The following is a 19,284-nucleotide window of genomic DNA, read 5'->3' on the forward strand; positions in this document are numbered from 1 at the left end:
ATACTGGAGAGAAGCCGCACCAGTGCTCTTCATGTGGGAAGAGTTTCAGTCATTTATCTACTCTACTGAAACATAAGAAAAAGCATTGACCGAAGGTGTCTAAGTGAGCAAAGTTCAGATCCATGACTTGTAAATAATTTGATATTTAGATTAAGCAAAAAAATTCAATTACCTTTAATCCAGTAGTTTAATCTAAAATGAGTATTTTGATTGTTTGACAAGGGGGAACCTTTGGGGAAGGTCAAAATAATAGTTTAGAAAACTATGTTTTGCCATAAAAACAATTTATGAAGGGATGCGTTTTGTTTCTTTGTGGACAATGGAAAAATGTGAATATATATATATATATATAATATATATATATTATTTTTATTTTTTTCATATAAATATAGGCCTATTTTTCATATATTTTCAGAAATATTTATATAATCTATCCCTCCTCCTGGACAAATGAGAAACAAAAATAAATAAAGTAAATTCTTAATTAAACACAGTTTACTACACTGTAAAAAATAATTGCCATTTCAACTTTTTTTTTTTTGTAGACACAACTTAATTTTTAGAAATTGTCCAGACAACAAGAAAATTTAAGTTTAATTGTCCACAACTAAGCTGAAAGTTGAATTAACTAGTATAACTAGTTGTTTCAACTAGAAAATGCATGTTGATACAATTGCACATACACCAACAAAATAACTAATATATTTTCTTAATAAAATTCTCTTAACAATTTGCAAGAGTAAATTCTAAGTACATTTTACTGCTCTAACATCAAGCACAACTCACTTGTCATTATCAGTTAAAATCTACTTAAAGCAATTCATAAAGTAATATGTAATTATATACATATAAAGGTGCATATATTTAAATGTTAATTTAAGAATTTGTAGTTTTCATTGAATTTTAATACCACCATGTAAAAAAATAATAAGATGGTTAATTTAATACATTTCAACATACCACAAGGATCCTTTTGTTTTCAGTATAGATTTTCGCGGGCTTTGCTCTGTGTAATATCGCGAGATCTAAGTAAGCAGGACTAAAGCAGGTGGAAACTCAAGCAGTTACAGCAGCAGGAGTATTTCATTCAGCATCATCAAACAACCATCGTCTCTGCATATAATAAGGTGAGTTCAATTAATAATTTAATAACTATGATACTAAACTAATCTGGTCGAATTTCATTACTAATTAATGGATTGATTGCCGATTTTCCATGAGCCGGTAAGATATTCGAAATGGCGCCTGTATAAGCTAGTTACGTTAATGATGGTGGTTAAAATGCAATATTTCTCAACTCCTTAACTAATATTGAATTTTATTGTATTAATTTTTACTATTTGGCATAAACAGCAGATGTGGACTGACATTGGGTCTGTCTTGTTTGTTTCCCGCCCTCGTTGGTGATTGAGCAGATATCCCTATTATCTTAGTTGAGTAGAATTTAATTTATGATAGTTTAATAATTACGATACTAAACTGAATCAGTTCGAATTTTAATCCTAATTAATGGATTGGTTACAGTTTTGCACGATGCTATCCGTAATGTAAGCAATTCGTAAAATGGCGCCGAAGCATATAAGTTAGATTTCGGATGAAATTGTTGATCATAGTAGTATTTAAAATGTATTAAATTAGCCTGTTTTTGGACTAATATTGTATTTAGAGTTTGATTAATTAATATTCGATAGCAGGTGCGAACTGAGCACCGGAAGGCTTTTCCAAAGAATGGGCCGCGAATGGTTTCTCACAAAGCCGCGGTATGTATTTTAGCAGGGCTGAGTGAGGTTTAGGGTTTAACGTTAACAGTGACTGACAGGACGATGGGATGCGCAAGATAACTTTTAATAAAACTAGTATTTCTTCGTTTAATATACGTGAGTTTGTCGTTTTATCACAGTATTTTCATTAAGATAACGATGAACCACAAACTAAGCATTCATTTTAATGTAACATTAGGGGAAATATATATATTTTTTTTTTTAACTACAACATGAGTAACGTTAGGCCTAAACCATAACATCCATCTTTTTAATTTACGTAGTTAAATGTTCGGTGTTTAATATAAGCACTGCTGTCAATCAAATTTTTCTTTTATTTAAAAATTCTACTTTTGTGACCTAGTCCTAGATTTTTAGCCCAACCTAAAAAAATAACGTTACTGCAGTGTAATTCTCTGAACTTTCTAGAGCAATAATTATCAAACGTTGAACTTTACCATAGATAGCTATAACAGGGTTATTTAGAAAATGAATGTGGCCAAATGTACCCAAACACATTTAAATACTAAAGGCATGTTAAATGCTGCTTGCAGCAATATTTAAATATTGTCCTCTCTGTGATATTTAATACTTTTCTTTTAAAATGTTCCATGTGTGATTGCCTGAACTGCTATGTCTTGATTAGGGAGTAGATATGACAAATTGTTGCAAACGACTAAACGGATTGAAAAGATGTACACTACTTAATATACATAAAAATTAATTGATGTTTGTATATTTTCAGGAAATGGTCCCCCCCTTCCCTGGATTGTGACAGTTTCAATGAAATGGAAATGCAAGCTTTGCTCATATAGTTCATCGAATCAACGCACAATAACAAGGCATTATACACTAAAGCACGGACACTACAGCAGGTTTTGTCCCTTACCATGTTTGTATAATGATTGTGTTTGTACGTTCAAAAGACAAATTGACCTGAAAAGGCATTTGAGGCAGCATGGGCCATCACAAAATTCATCAGAACCCCTAACTGTTCACATACTCTGTGACTTATGTGGTTTTTCAGAACCCTGCCACCTTCGCCAGTATTTGGCACATTTACGCTGCCATCTAAAAAATAAGGAAACTGTGAAATGCCCTTATCGGCAGTGTTCATTCCGTTCTAACGTGTACTCCACATTTACAGCACATCATAGTCGTTTTCACAGTTCAGGTAGCGTAAAGGACTTTCGACCAGAATTGTTTTGTGAGAATTATTCTAATTTGGATGAAGACAATCAAGGTAGTGCATCTGTGGTTGAATTGGATGAGTCCATTTCTGATGTTGAAGAACATGATGATGCCAATAATGAGGTGTATCTGCAGCGAAAACTGGCATCCCTTTTTTTGCGAATGCAAACACTATTGCATGTTTCAAAGTCAGCCACTCAAGAAATAATAGATGGGTTTTATGAGGTTAGTGTCCTCACAGGAGAACTAAGCAAGAAATTAATAGAACAAATTCTGCTGCAACACAATGTTAATCTAGAAACATCAACACTGATAACAGAAACATTAGACAAAACGGTCCCTCTTTCTTTCTTGTCAAGGACTGGTCCATTAGGCACTGACCACAAGAGGTCTTCTTTTTTCAAGGAAAACTTTAAGATTATTGAACCTATTGAGTACATTTTAGATTTAGATAAGGGTAGAAAAAAGGTTTATGTCCCGATTTTACCTGTACTGAATGAGTTGTTAAATAGAGATGATGTCCTTGACAAAGTTTTACCTGAGAAGGTTTCTGGGTTAAACTCTGGGGTGTATGAAAGTTTTCTTGATGGACAGTATTTCAGGGAAAATCAGTTTTTCTCAACAGAAGAGTTACGTATTGCGATAGGGTTGTATATTGATGACTTTGAAGTTTGTAACCCTTTAGGCACTTCAAGGAAAAAGCACAAGATTTGTGCCGTCTATTGGGTTCTGGCTAATCTACCACTTCGGTATAGATCATCTTTATCATCTATTAATCTTGCACTGTTATGTTACAGCAATGACTTGAAAACCTATGGATATGCTGCTGTTCTAGAACCACTTCTTAGAGACCTTTAACATCTTGAAAATCAAGGTTTGTACATCAAAAGACTAGGGGCACATGTTCAGGGTACAGTTGCTTTTGTATCTGCAGATAATCTAGCTGCCCACTCACTAGCAGGTTTCCAAGAATCCTTCTCTGTTGACAAATGTTGTAGGTTTTGTCTTGCGAGTCGAAAGGACTTTCAAACTGTACCAGTTAGGAGTGGATCATTCCCACTCAGAACTAAACTTTCCCATGATGGCCATGTTTCGTGTCTCAGTAGCGATGAAACACTAAAAAGTGTTGAGGGTGTAAAGGCCAGCTGTGTTTTGAATAGACTAGAACATTTTCATTCATCAACAGGTTTTCCACCTGATGTTCTACATGATCTTTTTGAAGGAATTGTTCCAGCAGAACTCTGTTTGTGTCTGTCAGATTTGATTGAAAGAGGCTTTTTCACACTTAATGATTTGAATAGTGTCATCCAAAACTTTCCTTATAAGTTTTCTGATAAGACTAATCGACCTCAGAAAATACCAATAACGTTCAAAGCTAAACGGACAATTGGAGGAAATGGACATGAAAATTGGACACTATTGAGACTACTTCCTTTCATGATTGGTCATTTGGTTCCTGAACATGACAAAACCTGGGGTATCATTTTGGAGTTAAAAGTGATTGTTGAACTTCTGTCTTCACCTACGTTTACTGAAGAATCTGTGTGCTTTTTGGAGTCAAAAATTTCTGACCACAGGCTGTTGTTGCTGGAGGTTTTTCCTAACTTCAAGTTGAAACCTAAACACCATTTTGTGGAACATTATCCTAAACTAATCCATTGTTTCGGACCTTTATTGAACTTCTGGACAATCCGCTTCGAGGGAAAACATAGCTTTTTTAAAAAAGTTGTCCGCGATGTCAACAATTTTAAAAACATTTTACTCACTTTAGCCACAAAGCACCAACTTATGTTTGGCTACTGTCTTGATATGCCCAGCCTTTTCAAGCCAGAACTTGAAGTACAGAGTGTTTCTGTTGTTTCTCCTGCTATATTGGACCATGGCCTAAAGCAGGCCATTAACAGGAAGTATGAAGATGTTGCATCTGTTTCCCTGGCAACAACACTTTCTCTGCATGGAACAACATATTCAGAGGGAATGTTCGTCTCCGTTGGAAGCACAAGTGGGCTTCCTGATTTTGGGAAAATTGTCAAACTGCTCATAGTGGCTAACAAGGCAATGTTCGTTGTTGAACCTTTTTCAGCTGTGTACTTGGAACATCTTGGATCTTTTGAACTGTTTAGACAACTGTCTGCTGATCTCCTACTGCTACAACCTGAGGAACTAAACCACTATTACCCACTGTATTCCTACACCATCCAAAGACGGCTTCTTCTTACACCAAAAATATTTTTACTTCATTAAAGGTACACTCAGTAATTATTATTAACTTTTGGAACAGTATAATGTTGTTGTTTTTTTAATATGTTAGTAAGGTATTGTTCATTGAACATTTTCAGCTGTGGACTTGGAGCATCTCGTGTCTTTTGAACTGCCCAGCTAACTCTCCGCTGAACGACTTCTGCTCTCTCCAAAAGACTTTTTACTTCTTTAAAGGTAAACTCAGTAATTTTAATTATTATTAACTTTTGGAACAGTATAATGTTGTTGTTTTTTTAATATGTTAGTAAGGTATTGTTCATTGAGCGTCTCGTGTCTTTTGAACTGCCCAGCTAACTCTCCGCTGAACGACTTCTGCTCTCTCCAAAAGACTTTTTACTTCTTTAAAGGTAAACTCAGTAATTTTAATTATTATTACCTTTTGGAACAGTGTAATGTTGTTGTTTTTTAATATGCTAGTAAGGTATTGTTCATTGAGCGTCTCGTGTCTTTTGAACTGCCCAGCTAACTCTCCGCTGAACGACTTCTGCTCTCTCCAAAAGACTTTTTACTTCTTTAAAGGTAAACTCAGTAATTTTAATTATTATTACCTTTTGGAACAGTGTAATGTTGTTGTTTTTTAATATGCTAGTAAGGTATTGTTCATTGAGCGTCTCGTGTCTTTTGAACTGCCCAGCTAACTCTCCGCTGAACGACTTCTGCTCTCTCCAAAAGACTTTTTACTTCTTTAAAGGTAAACTCAGTAATTTTAATTATTATTACCTTTTGGAACAGTATAATGTTGTTGTTTTTTTAATATGTTAGTAAGGTATTGTTCATTGAACATTTTCAGCTGTGGACTTGGAGCATCTCGTGTCTTTTGAACTGCCCAGCTAACTCTCCGCTGAACGACTTCTGCTCTCTCCAAAAGACTTTTTACTTCTTTAAAGGTACACTCAGTAATTATAATTTTTATAAACTTTTGGAACAGTATAATGTTGTTGTTTTTTTAATATGCTAGTAAGGTATTGTTCATTGAGCGTCTCGTGTCTTTTGAACTGCCCAGCTAACTCTCCGCTGAACGACTTCTGCTCTCTCCAAAAGACTTTTTACTTCTTTAAAGGTAAACTCAGTAATTTTAATTATTATTAACTTTTGGAACAGTATAATGTTGTTGTTTTTTTAATATGTTAGTAAGGTATTGTTCATTGAACATTTTCAGCTGTGGACTTGGAGCATCTCGTGTCTTTTGAACTGCCCAGCTAACTCTCCGCTGAACGACTTCTGCTCTCTCCAAAAGACTTTTTACTTCTTTAAAGGTACACTCAGTAATTATAATTTTTATAAACTTTTGGAACAGTATAATGTTGTTGTTTTTTTAATATGCTAGTAAGGTATTGTTCATTGAGCGTCTCGTGTCTTTTGAACTGCCCAGCTAACTCTCCGCTGAACGACTTCTGCTCTCTCCAAAAGACTTTTTACTTCTTTAAAGGTAAACTCAGTAATTTTAATTATTATTACCTTTTGGAACAGTGTAATGTTGTTTTTTTTTTAATATGTTAGTAAGGTATTGTTCATTGAACATTTTCAGCTGTGGACTTGGAGCATCTCGTGTCTTTTGAACTGCCCAGCTAACTCTCCGCTGAACGACTTCTGCTCTCTCCAAAAGACTTTTTACTTCTTTAAAGGTAAACTCAGTAATTATAATTTTTATAAACTTTTGGAACAGTATAATGTTGTTGTTTTTTTAATATGCTAGTAAGGTATTGTTCATTGAGCGTCTCGTGTCTTTTGAACTGCCCAGCTAACTCTCCGCTGAACGACTTCTGCTCTCTCCAAAAGACTTTTTACTTCATTAAAGGTACACTAAGTAATTTTGTGATATATCAGCTCACAGCAGGCACACACTGTGTAGTAATTACAGGGTTCCCGCGGGGTCTTAAAGTCTTAAAATGTCTTAAATTCTGAAACGTCTTGAAAACAGCCAGATTTTCATCCACGGTCTTAAATTTCATTTAGTCAGGTCTTAAAAAAGATTTCACCCTCGTTCATTTCCAGAAACGCTGGCCGCATAAAGTTATTACGAAGTAGCAAAAAAGTATCGAAGTCGCTGGCCAAGAGGCAGTTCACATATCGCTTCTTTTTCGCGCTCAAGTTCATTCAAATGTAGGCGCGCAGCAAGCGCGCTTATAATTAAAGCGACGCGTTCGTTTTTTTCCAGGCGCAGCAACATGAAAAAAGACATGAAGGATGCGGGTGCACTACGGGTGTTTTTCTCTTCTACGTAAATAAATCTTGTAACAGAGCTACAGCAAGCGTTTTTCGGCGGTGGAAATCCATTAGCCACTAAAACTTTTTTGTCATTGTGGAGTTGCATAGCAACGACACACGCCACGGGGAAATCGGACCGAATTTTACTATTTACTATTAATAATAAAAGATAAGCTAAAGTGTATTGTAAATGTCACTAAATCATTTTTTATAAAAAGAATAAGTCAAAGAAGATAAATTAAAGTTTGAAATATGTGAGGTTTATGTTTTTATAAAAAACTTTTTTTGTTAACTTCAGGGCTCCAAACTGCGACTAAAATGGTCGCATTTGCGACCAAAAATATTTATTTGCGAGTGAAATTTCTGCCAAGGTCGCCATTGGTGACAATACAAATTTACTCCCTTTGATTGTAAAATTTGCATCCTACGTGCATGTTTTATAACCAGTAGCCTATCGTAGGGGTGTGCGATATGACGATTTTTCATCATGGACGATTAAAATGTCTCCACGATCTGCTTTTGAAGAAATATCGTAGAATCCTGCACTCTAGTTGCTGTTCTGGCGCCTCTGTCCCGGTCAAAACATACTGAACAACGCGACGTATATTCACATGTTAACGCAGCGGAACGGGACACTGCAGTTCACAAAAGTTAATAATTTGCATGTGCTTTAATGCCTTGTCGGTTAAACATTTAATTTGCGTGCTGATGCGCTGTATGTGCCTTTCTCAGCGCGTACATGTGAAGCTCACATGCACTAAAAGCCTGTCTACCAGCGCCTGGATACTGGACTAAGTTATATTTTGAGTCTTATTGTGCTAATACTGTTAAATACACACAAGGTTTACATAAACAAAGTCGGTTATGTCTAAAGTGTAGCATGATGGGAAGTGAATAAGGTAGCTGTAAATGTCACCGAACTCAATGTCAGGAAGTTTTTCTACACATTTAATGCCTGTAAAAAGAACTTGTGGTGCTTCATAAGGATCTATGATTCCTAATTCCTTTATCTTACTCTTGTATATGTCTTTTTGTGATGACATGAAGTGAAGAGTTGCCCATCTGACGGCCGCTGCGCCAGATAGTGGTCAGTGTTCGTCTAAACCAGTGACGGCGACGCTGCTGAAGTGTGTGAGAACAAATGAATAACATCAGTGCGAACCACGAACATTTATTTATTTGGATTAAATATTTAAATATTCAATTTTAATCGTTCTGTGTCATTTTTCAATGTCAATATTTTCACTATTTACATGGCCAAAATGCTATAATATTCTAAGTTGACTGTCGTTCTCCTCTACCCTGTGTAGCCTACATTAAATAGCCTAACGTTAGCCTATTTAACATCGTTACAGGCACCTCGCGAGCATTCATTCATTCAACTATTTTAAAAGACTGGAATAAACACCAACACACAAGCAATCTTTTTTTTATAGTCAATTTAATAAAAAAATGTAAGCCCAACCGGTATAAAATGTCAGAAAGAGAAAAAAAAATGTTAATGGGAAGACGAGCATAGGACTGCTGCAGTTTAGTGGATAAATATATTTAGCCTATTTTATATTCAGATTGCACAGTTGGAAAGAAAATATATTTATAGGAACATTTCAGCAGGCTCAAGATAATTAATACAGTGACCATTATTCATTATTTTAATCAATTCGCAGCCATAAAACGTGATAATCCGCATTCTCATGTATGTAGTGCGCTGAAGTATTCCGTCAAAATGGCTGACACGCGGCTAGGGGTCACGTGACTGGGAGATCCCTATAACCAGCTGCGTATTGCTACTTGTATTTTGATAATCGGTTCTTTCCCTTCTGTGTTTTACATTTAGGATGTTGCTCAGGGTTGTGTTGTCACCAGATGACATCAGGAAGGTGGTGATTGATGAGCTGCCAGAAAACGTTGAAGATCTGAAGTTGATTTTGAGGTCTAAACTTAATCTGGATGGGGAGTTTGTGTTACAATATGAAGATCCAGATTTTCAGAATGATTTAGTCAATCTGACAAGACTAACAGATTTACCAAAGGAGAGAGCGACACTGAAGATCATCCAGAAGACACCACCAAATGAACAGTTTAATGACCGCAGTAACCATGACACCCCCAGCACATCTGCATCATCATTGGTGTCGGGTACACCCAGTCAATCAAAGGGCTGGCCTGAGCCCTTCATCATTCCAAGTTTTTCATATGATGCGGAACTGAAGCTCCGGCGATCAAATGATGCACACACAAAAGATGGTTCCCTTTTGGATGTTACAAAGGAACTTAAAACTGAAATCCTAAACAAACTTGCAGAAGTTATGTTCAACTTTAATCCATACCCATTACGGGAACAAATTGAAAGCGTTGCCAAAGCCTTGGTTGAAAAACATCCGTGCTTAAAAGAGCCAGGGTCTTCGTGTGGCTGGTACTGCTGGAAGTTCAGTTTGAGTTTTAAAATGGGAAACTTCAGACAGAAGTTGCGTGTAGCAGGATGCCCAGCACTGTCAGTCTCCACAGATGGCACAGGTAAAAGACGCCTTAAGAAGCCGAGGCGGTCTGAAACCAATTTTTTGCCTGATATGCCAGAAGGCGAAACCACCAGCTCCCTCGAAGAAGAAAGGAGAGCTCTGCTGATAGAAGTTAAAAAGAAGAACCCTAATAATAAATTCATTGATGCTGCCATGGCAAGCACATATGCTCTAAGGAGAAAAGAGATCATTGATAAAGAGCCACTTGTGAGTGATGTTCAATCCAGATGGCCAGCGTTATTCACAGAAAGACAGGTATTTTGTTGGCATTTTCAAACACTAAACGCTTTCGATATTAAGAATTCAATTGTTCATGCTGCATTAATTGCATTAAATTTTTTAATGTGTTAAACAAAGAAATTGGATGCATGCGTTCATCTTAACAGCACTTATACAGGTCCTTCTCAAAATTAGCATATCGTGATAAAGTTCATTATTTTCCATAATGTAATGATAAAAATTTAACTTTTATATATTTTAGATTCATTGCACACCAACTGAAATATTTCAGGTCTTTTATTGTTTTAATACTGATGATTTTGGCATACAGCTCATGAAAACCCAAAATTCCTGTCTCAAAAGCATATCATGAAAAGGTTCTCTAAACGAGCTATTAACCTAATCATCTGAATCAACTAATTGAAAGATTAATTTTTATCATTGCATTATGGAAAATAATGAACTTTATCACGATATGCTAATTTTTTGAGAAGGACCTGTATATATATCTATCATTAATCACTGGATGTGATATGGTTGGTTTTGAATGAGAAACGGAGTATGTAACTCCCTTTGCATCTTTTTGGTCTGTGTCTCCCAAATCATGTAATATTGCTTAAGAAGACAGTTAATTAAACTACTATAATTGTATAATAATCAGTAATGAATAATATAATATTAATTTGAGTCACATGGTCTTTTTTTAATGTTATGCTTTTAGATTGTTGCTGAATTTAGCCGTCTCTTGTCTGCTGACCTTATGAGTTCATTCTATGAGGGCTTAGATGAACTTCTCCCCAGGTTTTTGGAGCTGTACAAAAACATGGACCATGACAGTGTACAGCTTCATAAAATCCTCCAATGGCTTGATGCTGATGTAAGTATTCCTTGTAAACCAATAAGGGTTTTGTGAAATGTTTTGTTAGAACCCACATAAAACAACATATAAATATATTTCTTGTGTGTAAGTACTTGTGTGTTGTGTGCATACTGACATTTCAGGACTCAAACCAGAACAAGCGAACTGCTGTCCTGCTTGGCTTGCCCCACTTCCTTCGTGAGAACTCCTCCAGTTTTTTGAAGTCTTGTGAGGTGTGTTTAAAGACAGACAATACTTGCATATGAGATTAATTGTGCTCTTTGAAAATTGTCTCTAATACAGAAATTTATTTTAATACTACTGTTAGGGATGTAACGATTCATTCGCAACCGGTTGAAAAGCGATTAAAATGTCATTCAAGTCGGTTGATGTTAAACGAATCTTGATTCACGTTTTAAACAGCAGGGATAATCGACTGAACCGATTCAAATCAAGTTCAAAGAAACATGTTTGTTTGTATACTCGTCATCATGTTGGTAAGGTCGTGTAAGTACCGCCCCATTGTTTACTAGCGTGGAGAAGGAGGATCGTTCAAATTTTATTATATGTCGAATGACATATTTATGTCTGTGTCAGTTTGTTTAAAAAGGTCCTTTCGTGTATGTTTAATGTTTAATGAATGTTTAATGTCACCTGTGACCTTTCCAACGTGATGACGTCATGCCCGGCACATCGCAGACCAGCAATTGTGGAAAAAGACGAACAATTGTGGTTAAAGTATTTACATTTTTATTTTTTGGGGGAACTAATCCTTTAACCCAGTGTTTCTCAAACTTTTTCTGCCATTCCCCACTTCGGAGGTAGGGAAGGGTTCCGAGCCCCACCTGTCCCCAATCACCCCAACAAAATGTTAATAAACTAGGCTTTAAGTTTAACTGTTAAAATGCATTTTATTAACATCACATTTTAAAAACTTTACATCAAATAACAGCATTAAAAACTTTCAAATAGAGAAAATGAAAGTGCAATTATATTATCACGTTGCATGAAATAAGTCTCAAAAGTCAAGTGTAGATAAATTGTTTGCATTTAGCCTCCGATAACATCAAATTCAGAAACTGAGAAAATACAAGTGTGGACTAGTTGTGCTTTGATTCATTTTGTCACTTCGCAAACTGCATGCAAAAAGGACAAAAAAATAATCTCAAATTGAGCTAAAGGTGGTAAATTCCTAATAATGTACGTATTTTAATAAGATACAATACGTTGCGCATATCTAACACGATCGTTATAAAGGTGTTTGAACAACAAAACACATCCACTTGCATATTTGACAATCGTAATATCAGATATTTCATGCCATATCTAACACATTCATGAATATTTTGAATAAAAAAGGAAAAATGACATAAGCAGATCATTCATTCGGGCGGGATTTTGACATTTCAAAATACATTTGTAATTTCGTTATTTCAAATGTAGAAGCATTGCGCGTGGTTAGCGCACTCATAATCCGCCGGCGCGACCACAACATTGTCCGACATCAAATGGCAAACGTAATGCAAGCAGAACGAAACTGCTCGTTATTGTGTTGTTGACGGACCGTTTATCAGTTTGGACCAAAGCAGCGCGAGCCGATCTTGATCAAGCGACACTGTTACTACACAGCGCTAATAAGATATCCAGTAAAGAAATCATTTTAATTCGCTACAGAAGTAATAACATCGCTGCGATATCTAGTGAGAAAAATTCACATTTCTCCGTTATTAACGGATCAAACAGTGCTGACGTGGAAACCAGGAAGAAACATTGTGCCATGAATGAACTATCCAGTGTCCACAGATCAGCAACATTCACCATGGATTTACTGTAGTAACACTCACTGTAACCATGGAAGTTTGGCAGGAATAGTAGGCTATAATGCCTTCAAGTAACATTACGTCGGTTTTATTTTGACATTATGAATACAATTGCTGCCCTCAAATGTTAATCATTCTGAACTAAAATAAACCTTTGTTTATAAGTACTACAATATATTTTCCAAGGAGCTGTTTTGTTTTATATGCTCCTAAGAAGAGTCAATTATAGCTCCAGAATTGCTCAAAGTAAAAAAAAATCAAAATTAAAAAAATTAAATCAAGGAAATTTCTCTGGCATTTCTTTCTTTTTGCTGTATCAAAAATGTACCAAACCGAACTGTGACACAAGTGTATCGTATCGAACCTAACCGTGAATTTTGTGAACCGTTACACCCCTACTGTTTACACAACAGCTGATGCGAGAGTAAGTGTAACATAAAGCAATTTGGCAACTGTGTTAATCTCTCTTGTTGTTGTTGTCATGTGGAATGGGTTAAATTTTTTTCTTGTCTTTTCTTTTCTTTTCAGCCATCCAGTGAAATTGAGGACGTTGTGAAAGGAACTGACGTGGGCATTCTAATTGTAACTGAGGAGCAGCAATGTGATGTGCTTCCCAAAGACACAATTGATATCGCTCTCATTTTGGAGGAACATCTTGTTGTCACTGACATCTCAGATGTCCCCAAGGCATTTGGACTCCTGATGGGTCTTCTTTATGTTGTCAATATCGACTACCCCAAGACAATGAAATACACCTTTGAAGCTCTGCAAAAACTTGTTATGAACATTGGTGGGAGCAGCTGTTCATCACGTGTTCATGGGCTTCGCAACAAGCTCTTGCGCAAAAAGTAGACCTTTTTTTTTTTTTTTAAGGAGCTTTAGGCTTTTTTGTGCCTTTTGCTATACTTTTTAGCATGCACATTTAAAGTTTGTCATGTTCTGACTTCAACTATGCATGTTTACACATCTCATGAAAACAAATGTTAATGTTTCCCGTCTCAATTTTCTATACAGTATAATATGCAATTTCCTCTTCTATCCCTTCTATCTTTGTTTCGTTTTATGACCAATAAATTGCATTGTGGTAGGAGTGTTTGGAAATTTGCAAGGTTAATATTCAGTGTTTAAACTGCTGTCTTATTTGAGCTATGCTATGTAGAATCAGACCTTTATGCTTTTATTACATCTGTTTTAATGAATTGAAATGTAGTATTTAACATTTGTCATATGATGTTTCTTTAAAAGGTGTGGTCTTTTTATGTACTTCTTGCAGAAAGTTGATTTAGGAACTTTCTCATGATTTGTGCTATGCATATCCTACAATTTTTATTTCTCTTATAGTACAGTACACTCATTTTCCTTTAAATAGATGAGTGATTTTGTCTTGCTTACAAATCAATACAAAAAAGTGATTTCAGTTGATCTGTTGACAGGAAATTGCTTGTTCAACTTAAATGTGAATGAAAGAGTTGTCTATCATTAAATAAATGAATGCAAGGCAAAATGTGTTGTCATCTTTATTTTAAATTCAAGTTAAAATATTTTTCCAGTTGACATAACTTGACTTGTTGACTGGACTAGGAAATTATGGTTAATTCCACTAATGGTAAATTACTTCAGCAAAAGATATATTGTCAAGTTGACAAAAAAATTTAAGGCAGCGGGGTAACAAAGTTTTTTAAGTTGACTCAACAAATTGTTTTTTACAGTGTACTGAGTCTACTAGTAACTACTAGTTTTCGATGTATTGTTATTTTTCTTTTTTCATCTTAATGTTCCTCATCAGTCATTAAAGAGAATGAAGGAAAACACCAACCTATTTGTTCCTCTGTATCTTCATCTTTTATTCTGCAGGGTTCTTCCTTAATCTCCATCTTTACAATAGTATGTCCGTAGTTTCTCCTGGAGTAATTCCTCCTGCTTGCTGCTTCTCCTGTGGGAAGATGGGAATATTCCCCAGCATTTAAACTCTCATGAACGGCTGTGGGAGCTTCACTGACTGAAGGAGTGAATTGTGGTCGTTGTTGTTCTTGTTCATTTAGCAGATGATCATCACACTTACAATCTCTCTCAATTATCCAGCTTTAAGTGTTTTGCTCTAATTACAGAAGCACAAAGTGAAGACAGACATATCTTTATGTTTTACCATTCTTGATGCTTAAATAGGTAACAGATTTTTCAAGCGTTAAGTCAAGCGTTTTGTTTAATTAATAATGGCACTGTTAGGGGTTAACAGTTTAGGACCCAAGGACCAGATGTTTGAAAGAAGACCCGGAGTCAGAATTATAAAAAATTGAAGAAAAGTTTTACTGAAGATAGTTTGCAGTTTCATCAGCAGAAGTTCAGCTTCAAGACTCACACAGGAGTCCGTAGGCCGCCCCGCTTACAGTTACAAAGATCACAGCAGATATACCATTTCCAAGGTCTAAGCTACGTCATTGCTTACAGGTTGAATGGTTCTCATTGGCTAAGAAATAGATAAACATAGTAATTTTCCACACATATACAGATAGACTGAAGCATATCTCCATAGATTATGCAGCTGACACTCGGACCCTGAAGTTAGGCACGTCGTGACCTTCCAGGTCGGGGATTTGGGTTGCTGGGTGCCAGCATGTCTCGAACAACAACTCAGTCAATCTCCAATAATGCCAGTGGTTCCTTAACCTGTAAGCAAGAAGACTAACACACACACACCGACACACATCTTTTCCAAGGTGGGATTTGGCCAGGCTCTAACTATAAACAGGAGTCTCGTCTCAAAACATCAAGATAACAAGTTCTTTCTCTCAGGATAGGACACTTTAGTCTAAATGGAAAGTATAGGATTTAAATGACAAATGGTCCCTTAAACTATAGACTTCCATGACCCCTATATGTTTTAACACATTAAAGACCTTTCTCAAACACAAATCCAGTCCCTATTTCATTTCTGGAAGCCGGGATAAATAAGTAAGCACTGTTACTGCATTCAGATATCAAATACAGACATTAAAGAATACATGAAATGAACATGTCAGTGATCACACTGGCAACTTCTATAACAAAGTAAAATCTCCAGAGAAGTCATTCAACTCATTTGATATTTAGAAGGAAAAATATTGATTAATACCTTGATTATAATCACTCATTACATATACATTGAAGCAGCAGTGGATTCCAATCCCCCCCCATTTTTACAGTCACCAAAAATGTTATTATTACTTTCAATTCTGCAGTTAAGAGTATTGATTTGTAGAGTGGGAGGAGCTAAAACATTTCTTAAAGGTCAGTAACAAAAATAATAACTTGATTAAGCTTTTATCGTTTGATCAACTCATCATTTAACTCCAATATATTATTTGTTTGTTGGAAAGTGTGTGTTCTCTCTGCTGCCATCTTTACTCTTAACTAGGTTAGGATCCCTCTCCAGCGCTCTTAAATAATTTAAGAGCTGAGACCTAGTCTTAACACTTAGAAACCTGTATGATTCACACTTATTCTAAAGGTTAGGAATAAGAGTAGAATTATGTCATTCTTAGAATTTTGACACACTAAAGACTAATATTTTACTCTGAGTGGCTTTATACATTCGGCCCCTGATATAGATTTCTCCCAATAAAAATAGTCTGATGAACACAGTGAATTAATTCAGTTAACTTGTTTATTAAAATAAGTTAATTTTCATGACTTTTTTGGACAAAATTGTTTGTCAAAATATTCACTATAACCATATTGTACTGTTCTCCTTGCATGTACAGATGCAATTTAACAGCCAGCCAAACTCTATCCATAAAGTACAGATGATGCAGGATTCATCTTAGTCTTTGCCGTTTAATAAGATGCCAGGTACATTATGAATTAGGAGTAAAACTGTAAATAACAGCAAAATAAACAATAATCAGAACAATAATACAATGACTAAAAACCATTCATGTAGTTCTGAAACTTTTATCTGAAAATACCCCAAATGAAATCAGTGTCATCAATTTACTTAAATGGAATTATCGGATAACAAAGAAAATAGCAACAAATACAGATATAAACTCGTATAGTGAAGTTATCACATCAAAGTAGAATGGAATCAACACATTTAATGCTATATCAAAGAAAGGCTAGGCTAATAGCTAAAGGCTATCACAAAAATAACTTTAAATCAAAGCTTCAAATAAACCTATCACAAATATACGCAAATATATATCATCAGGCATTATGTAATGAAGAATTAACTTACAGATGATGCTTTTACAAACGCAAAACAAAGGATGGCATCCAAAGATCGAGCAGAAGTTGACTGCATGAAATGTGATCGCTTATATTTCTAGAGAACTACCACAGGGGGGCGCCAGAACTAAAACAACTATACAAAACAATAGCTAATGTAAGAGCCTAAAAGACCTTAAACCTTATTTCAGAAATAGATTGCAGCTGTAAAACAAGTATCAATTTCATCTTCTCTCAGTGATGTGTTTTTCAGAGTCCATATTATGAGAGGAATCGCTTCTTTAAATATACATGGAGAAACAATCGATGAAACATTTTTTCAAAAGAGTAGGCTAGACAAGTTTATTTATTTATATTGCACATTTCATACACTATGGCAATTGAAAGTGCTTTACGTAGAAAGGAATAAAAATAATAACAAAATAAAAGCAAGGAAAATTAAAACAGTTAATCAAAATGCTTTACATAGAAAGGAATTAAAATATCACACTATGGCATATTGTAAAATTTCAAACACAACACGTGTTTACTACTACTGGTTCATTAGCAATGCTGAATACAATGTTAAACCCCTTGATTTATTGTAAGCTAAATTAAACTCATTCATTACCTAAATAAATCACAAGTTTTATTCATTTTTTTTCTCTCAACTTTTCACAATGTTCAAAGAGTGATTCAATCCAACAAAGCTGTCAATATGTTCTCAATGCATCACCTCTAAACAGCAGGACTAATATGAATATGCGTGATATGATATATGAATGATATTTGATAAACTATTGTTTCCATTGTTTCACAAATGCCTCATATGTACAATAAAAATAATTAAATCAGAAAGTAACAAAACACAGCCCTTCATAAATCATGGTTTATGGCGACACACTAGTTTTCTGAACTATTATTCTTGTACATCTGTATGAGATGACCATGCACTGCTTGAGCGATGACACTGACACAAGTATTTTCACATTGTTGCTTTACTGTTCAGTTCATCTTGTATACAGGTAACACTCAGTGTTTACTGCGCATGTGCAACACAACAGAGGATCAATACGGGTGTCGGAAGAACAAAACATGCAACACTTAGAATGCAATTCACAACCATTTTAACCAGTTCCCCTTATCAAACAATCAAACTTCAATACTAATTTTAGATTAAAGTACTGTATTAAATGTAATTCCATCTTTTGCTTATTTACAAATTATGGAAGTGAACTTTGCTCTCTTAGACACCTTCGGGCAATTATTTTTCTTATGTTTCTGCAGACTAGATGATTGGGTGAAACTCTTCCCACATGAAGAGCACTTGTACGGTTTCTCTCCAGTGTGAATTCTCTGGTGTGATTTTAAGTTGCTGGATGAAGTGCAGCTCTTTCCACAGTCAGAGCACACATAAGGTCTCACACCAGTATGAATACGCTCATGCACTTTTAAATGTTCCAGTTGTGAAAAACTCTTTCCACATACAGAACAAAAGTGAGGCTTCACACCAGTATGAACTTTAATGTGTTGTCTTAAGCCTGATACAGAAACAAATGTTTTATCACACTGATCACAGCTGAATGATCTCACTCCAGAGTGAGAGTGGAGATGACTGTTGAGAGCGTATTTCTGAGTGAAACTCTTTCCGCACTGAGAGCATGTGAACGGTTTTTCTCCAGTGTGAACTCTCATGTGCTCATTTAGGTGTCCTTTGCAAGTGAAACTCTTTCCACACTGAGTGCATGTATAAGGCCTTTCTCCAGTGTGAATCATCATGTGTCTGTTCAGGGTTGACTTACATACAAAACTCTTTCCACACTCAGAGCAGGTGAAAGATCCTTTGACTCCAGATTTTCCAGCTTGTTTCTGTGTGAAATTCTCTTCAGTCTTTGAAACGACTGCATTTCCATCTTCATTTGTGAAATAAGGAGGTTTCAGGTCTAAAATAAACAAATAAAATTCCCATAATTCAATAAAAGGATAAATGAGAAACAAACATAAATATCAAATTCTCATTTTAGCACAAATCCAGTTTACTACTGAGTCTACTAGTATCTAGTTTTAGATGTTATTTTTATATGTCAGTTTTCATCTTAATGTTCCTCATCAGTCATTAAAGAGAATGAAGGAAAACACCAACCTATTTGTTCCTCTGTATCTTCATCTTTTATTCTGCAGGGTTCTTCCTTAATCTCCATCTTTACAATAGTATGTCAGTAGTTTCTCCTGGAGTAATTCCTCCTGCTTGCTTCTGCTTCTCC

General features: G+C 35.5%; 1 protein-coding gene across 7 annotated transcripts; it reads left to right on the forward strand.

The window, feature by feature from the left end:
* Positions 1-1,015: 1,015 nt before the first annotated feature.
* Positions 1,016-14,338, forward strand: LOC311277851 (sterile alpha motif domain-containing protein 3-like). Of its 7 annotated transcripts, XM_084388311.1 has the most exons (18): positions 1,042-1,127; positions 2,506-2,635; positions 3,749-3,825; positions 5,035-5,197; positions 5,291-5,387; positions 5,504-5,560; positions 5,676-5,732; positions 5,848-5,904; positions 6,004-6,100; positions 6,217-6,273; positions 6,373-6,469; positions 6,586-6,642; positions 6,742-6,838; positions 6,955-7,011; positions 9,259-10,195; positions 10,881-11,036; positions 11,162-11,251; positions 13,367-14,338. In XM_084388311.1, exons 15-18 carry the CDS (start codon positions 9,260-9,262, stop codon positions 13,688-13,690), a joined length of 1,506 nt encoding a protein of 501 aa, XP_084244437.1. In that variant the 5' UTR covers positions 1,042-1,127; positions 2,506-2,635; positions 3,749-3,825; positions 5,035-5,197; positions 5,291-5,387; positions 5,504-5,560; positions 5,676-5,732; positions 5,848-5,904; positions 6,004-6,100; positions 6,217-6,273; positions 6,373-6,469; positions 6,586-6,642; positions 6,742-6,838; positions 6,955-7,011; position 9,259; the 3' UTR covers positions 13,691-14,338. The 7 variants fall into 7 exon arrangements, with proteins under 7 accessions (XP_084244439.1, XP_084244437.1, XP_084244438.1 ...); XM_084388307.1 differs by lacking the exon at positions 6,955-7,011 and having other exon boundaries at positions 1,067-1,127; XM_084388308.1 differs by lacking the exon at positions 6,955-7,011 and having other exon boundaries at positions 1,067-1,127; positions 2,506-2,602.
* Positions 14,339-19,284: the final 4,946 nt, after the last annotated feature.

Source organism: Rutilus rutilus, assembly GCF_951802725.1.
Source record: "Rutilus rutilus genome assembly, chromosome: 18".
Lineage (NCBI taxonomy): Eukaryota > Metazoa > Chordata > Actinopteri > Cypriniformes > Leuciscidae > Rutilus > Rutilus rutilus.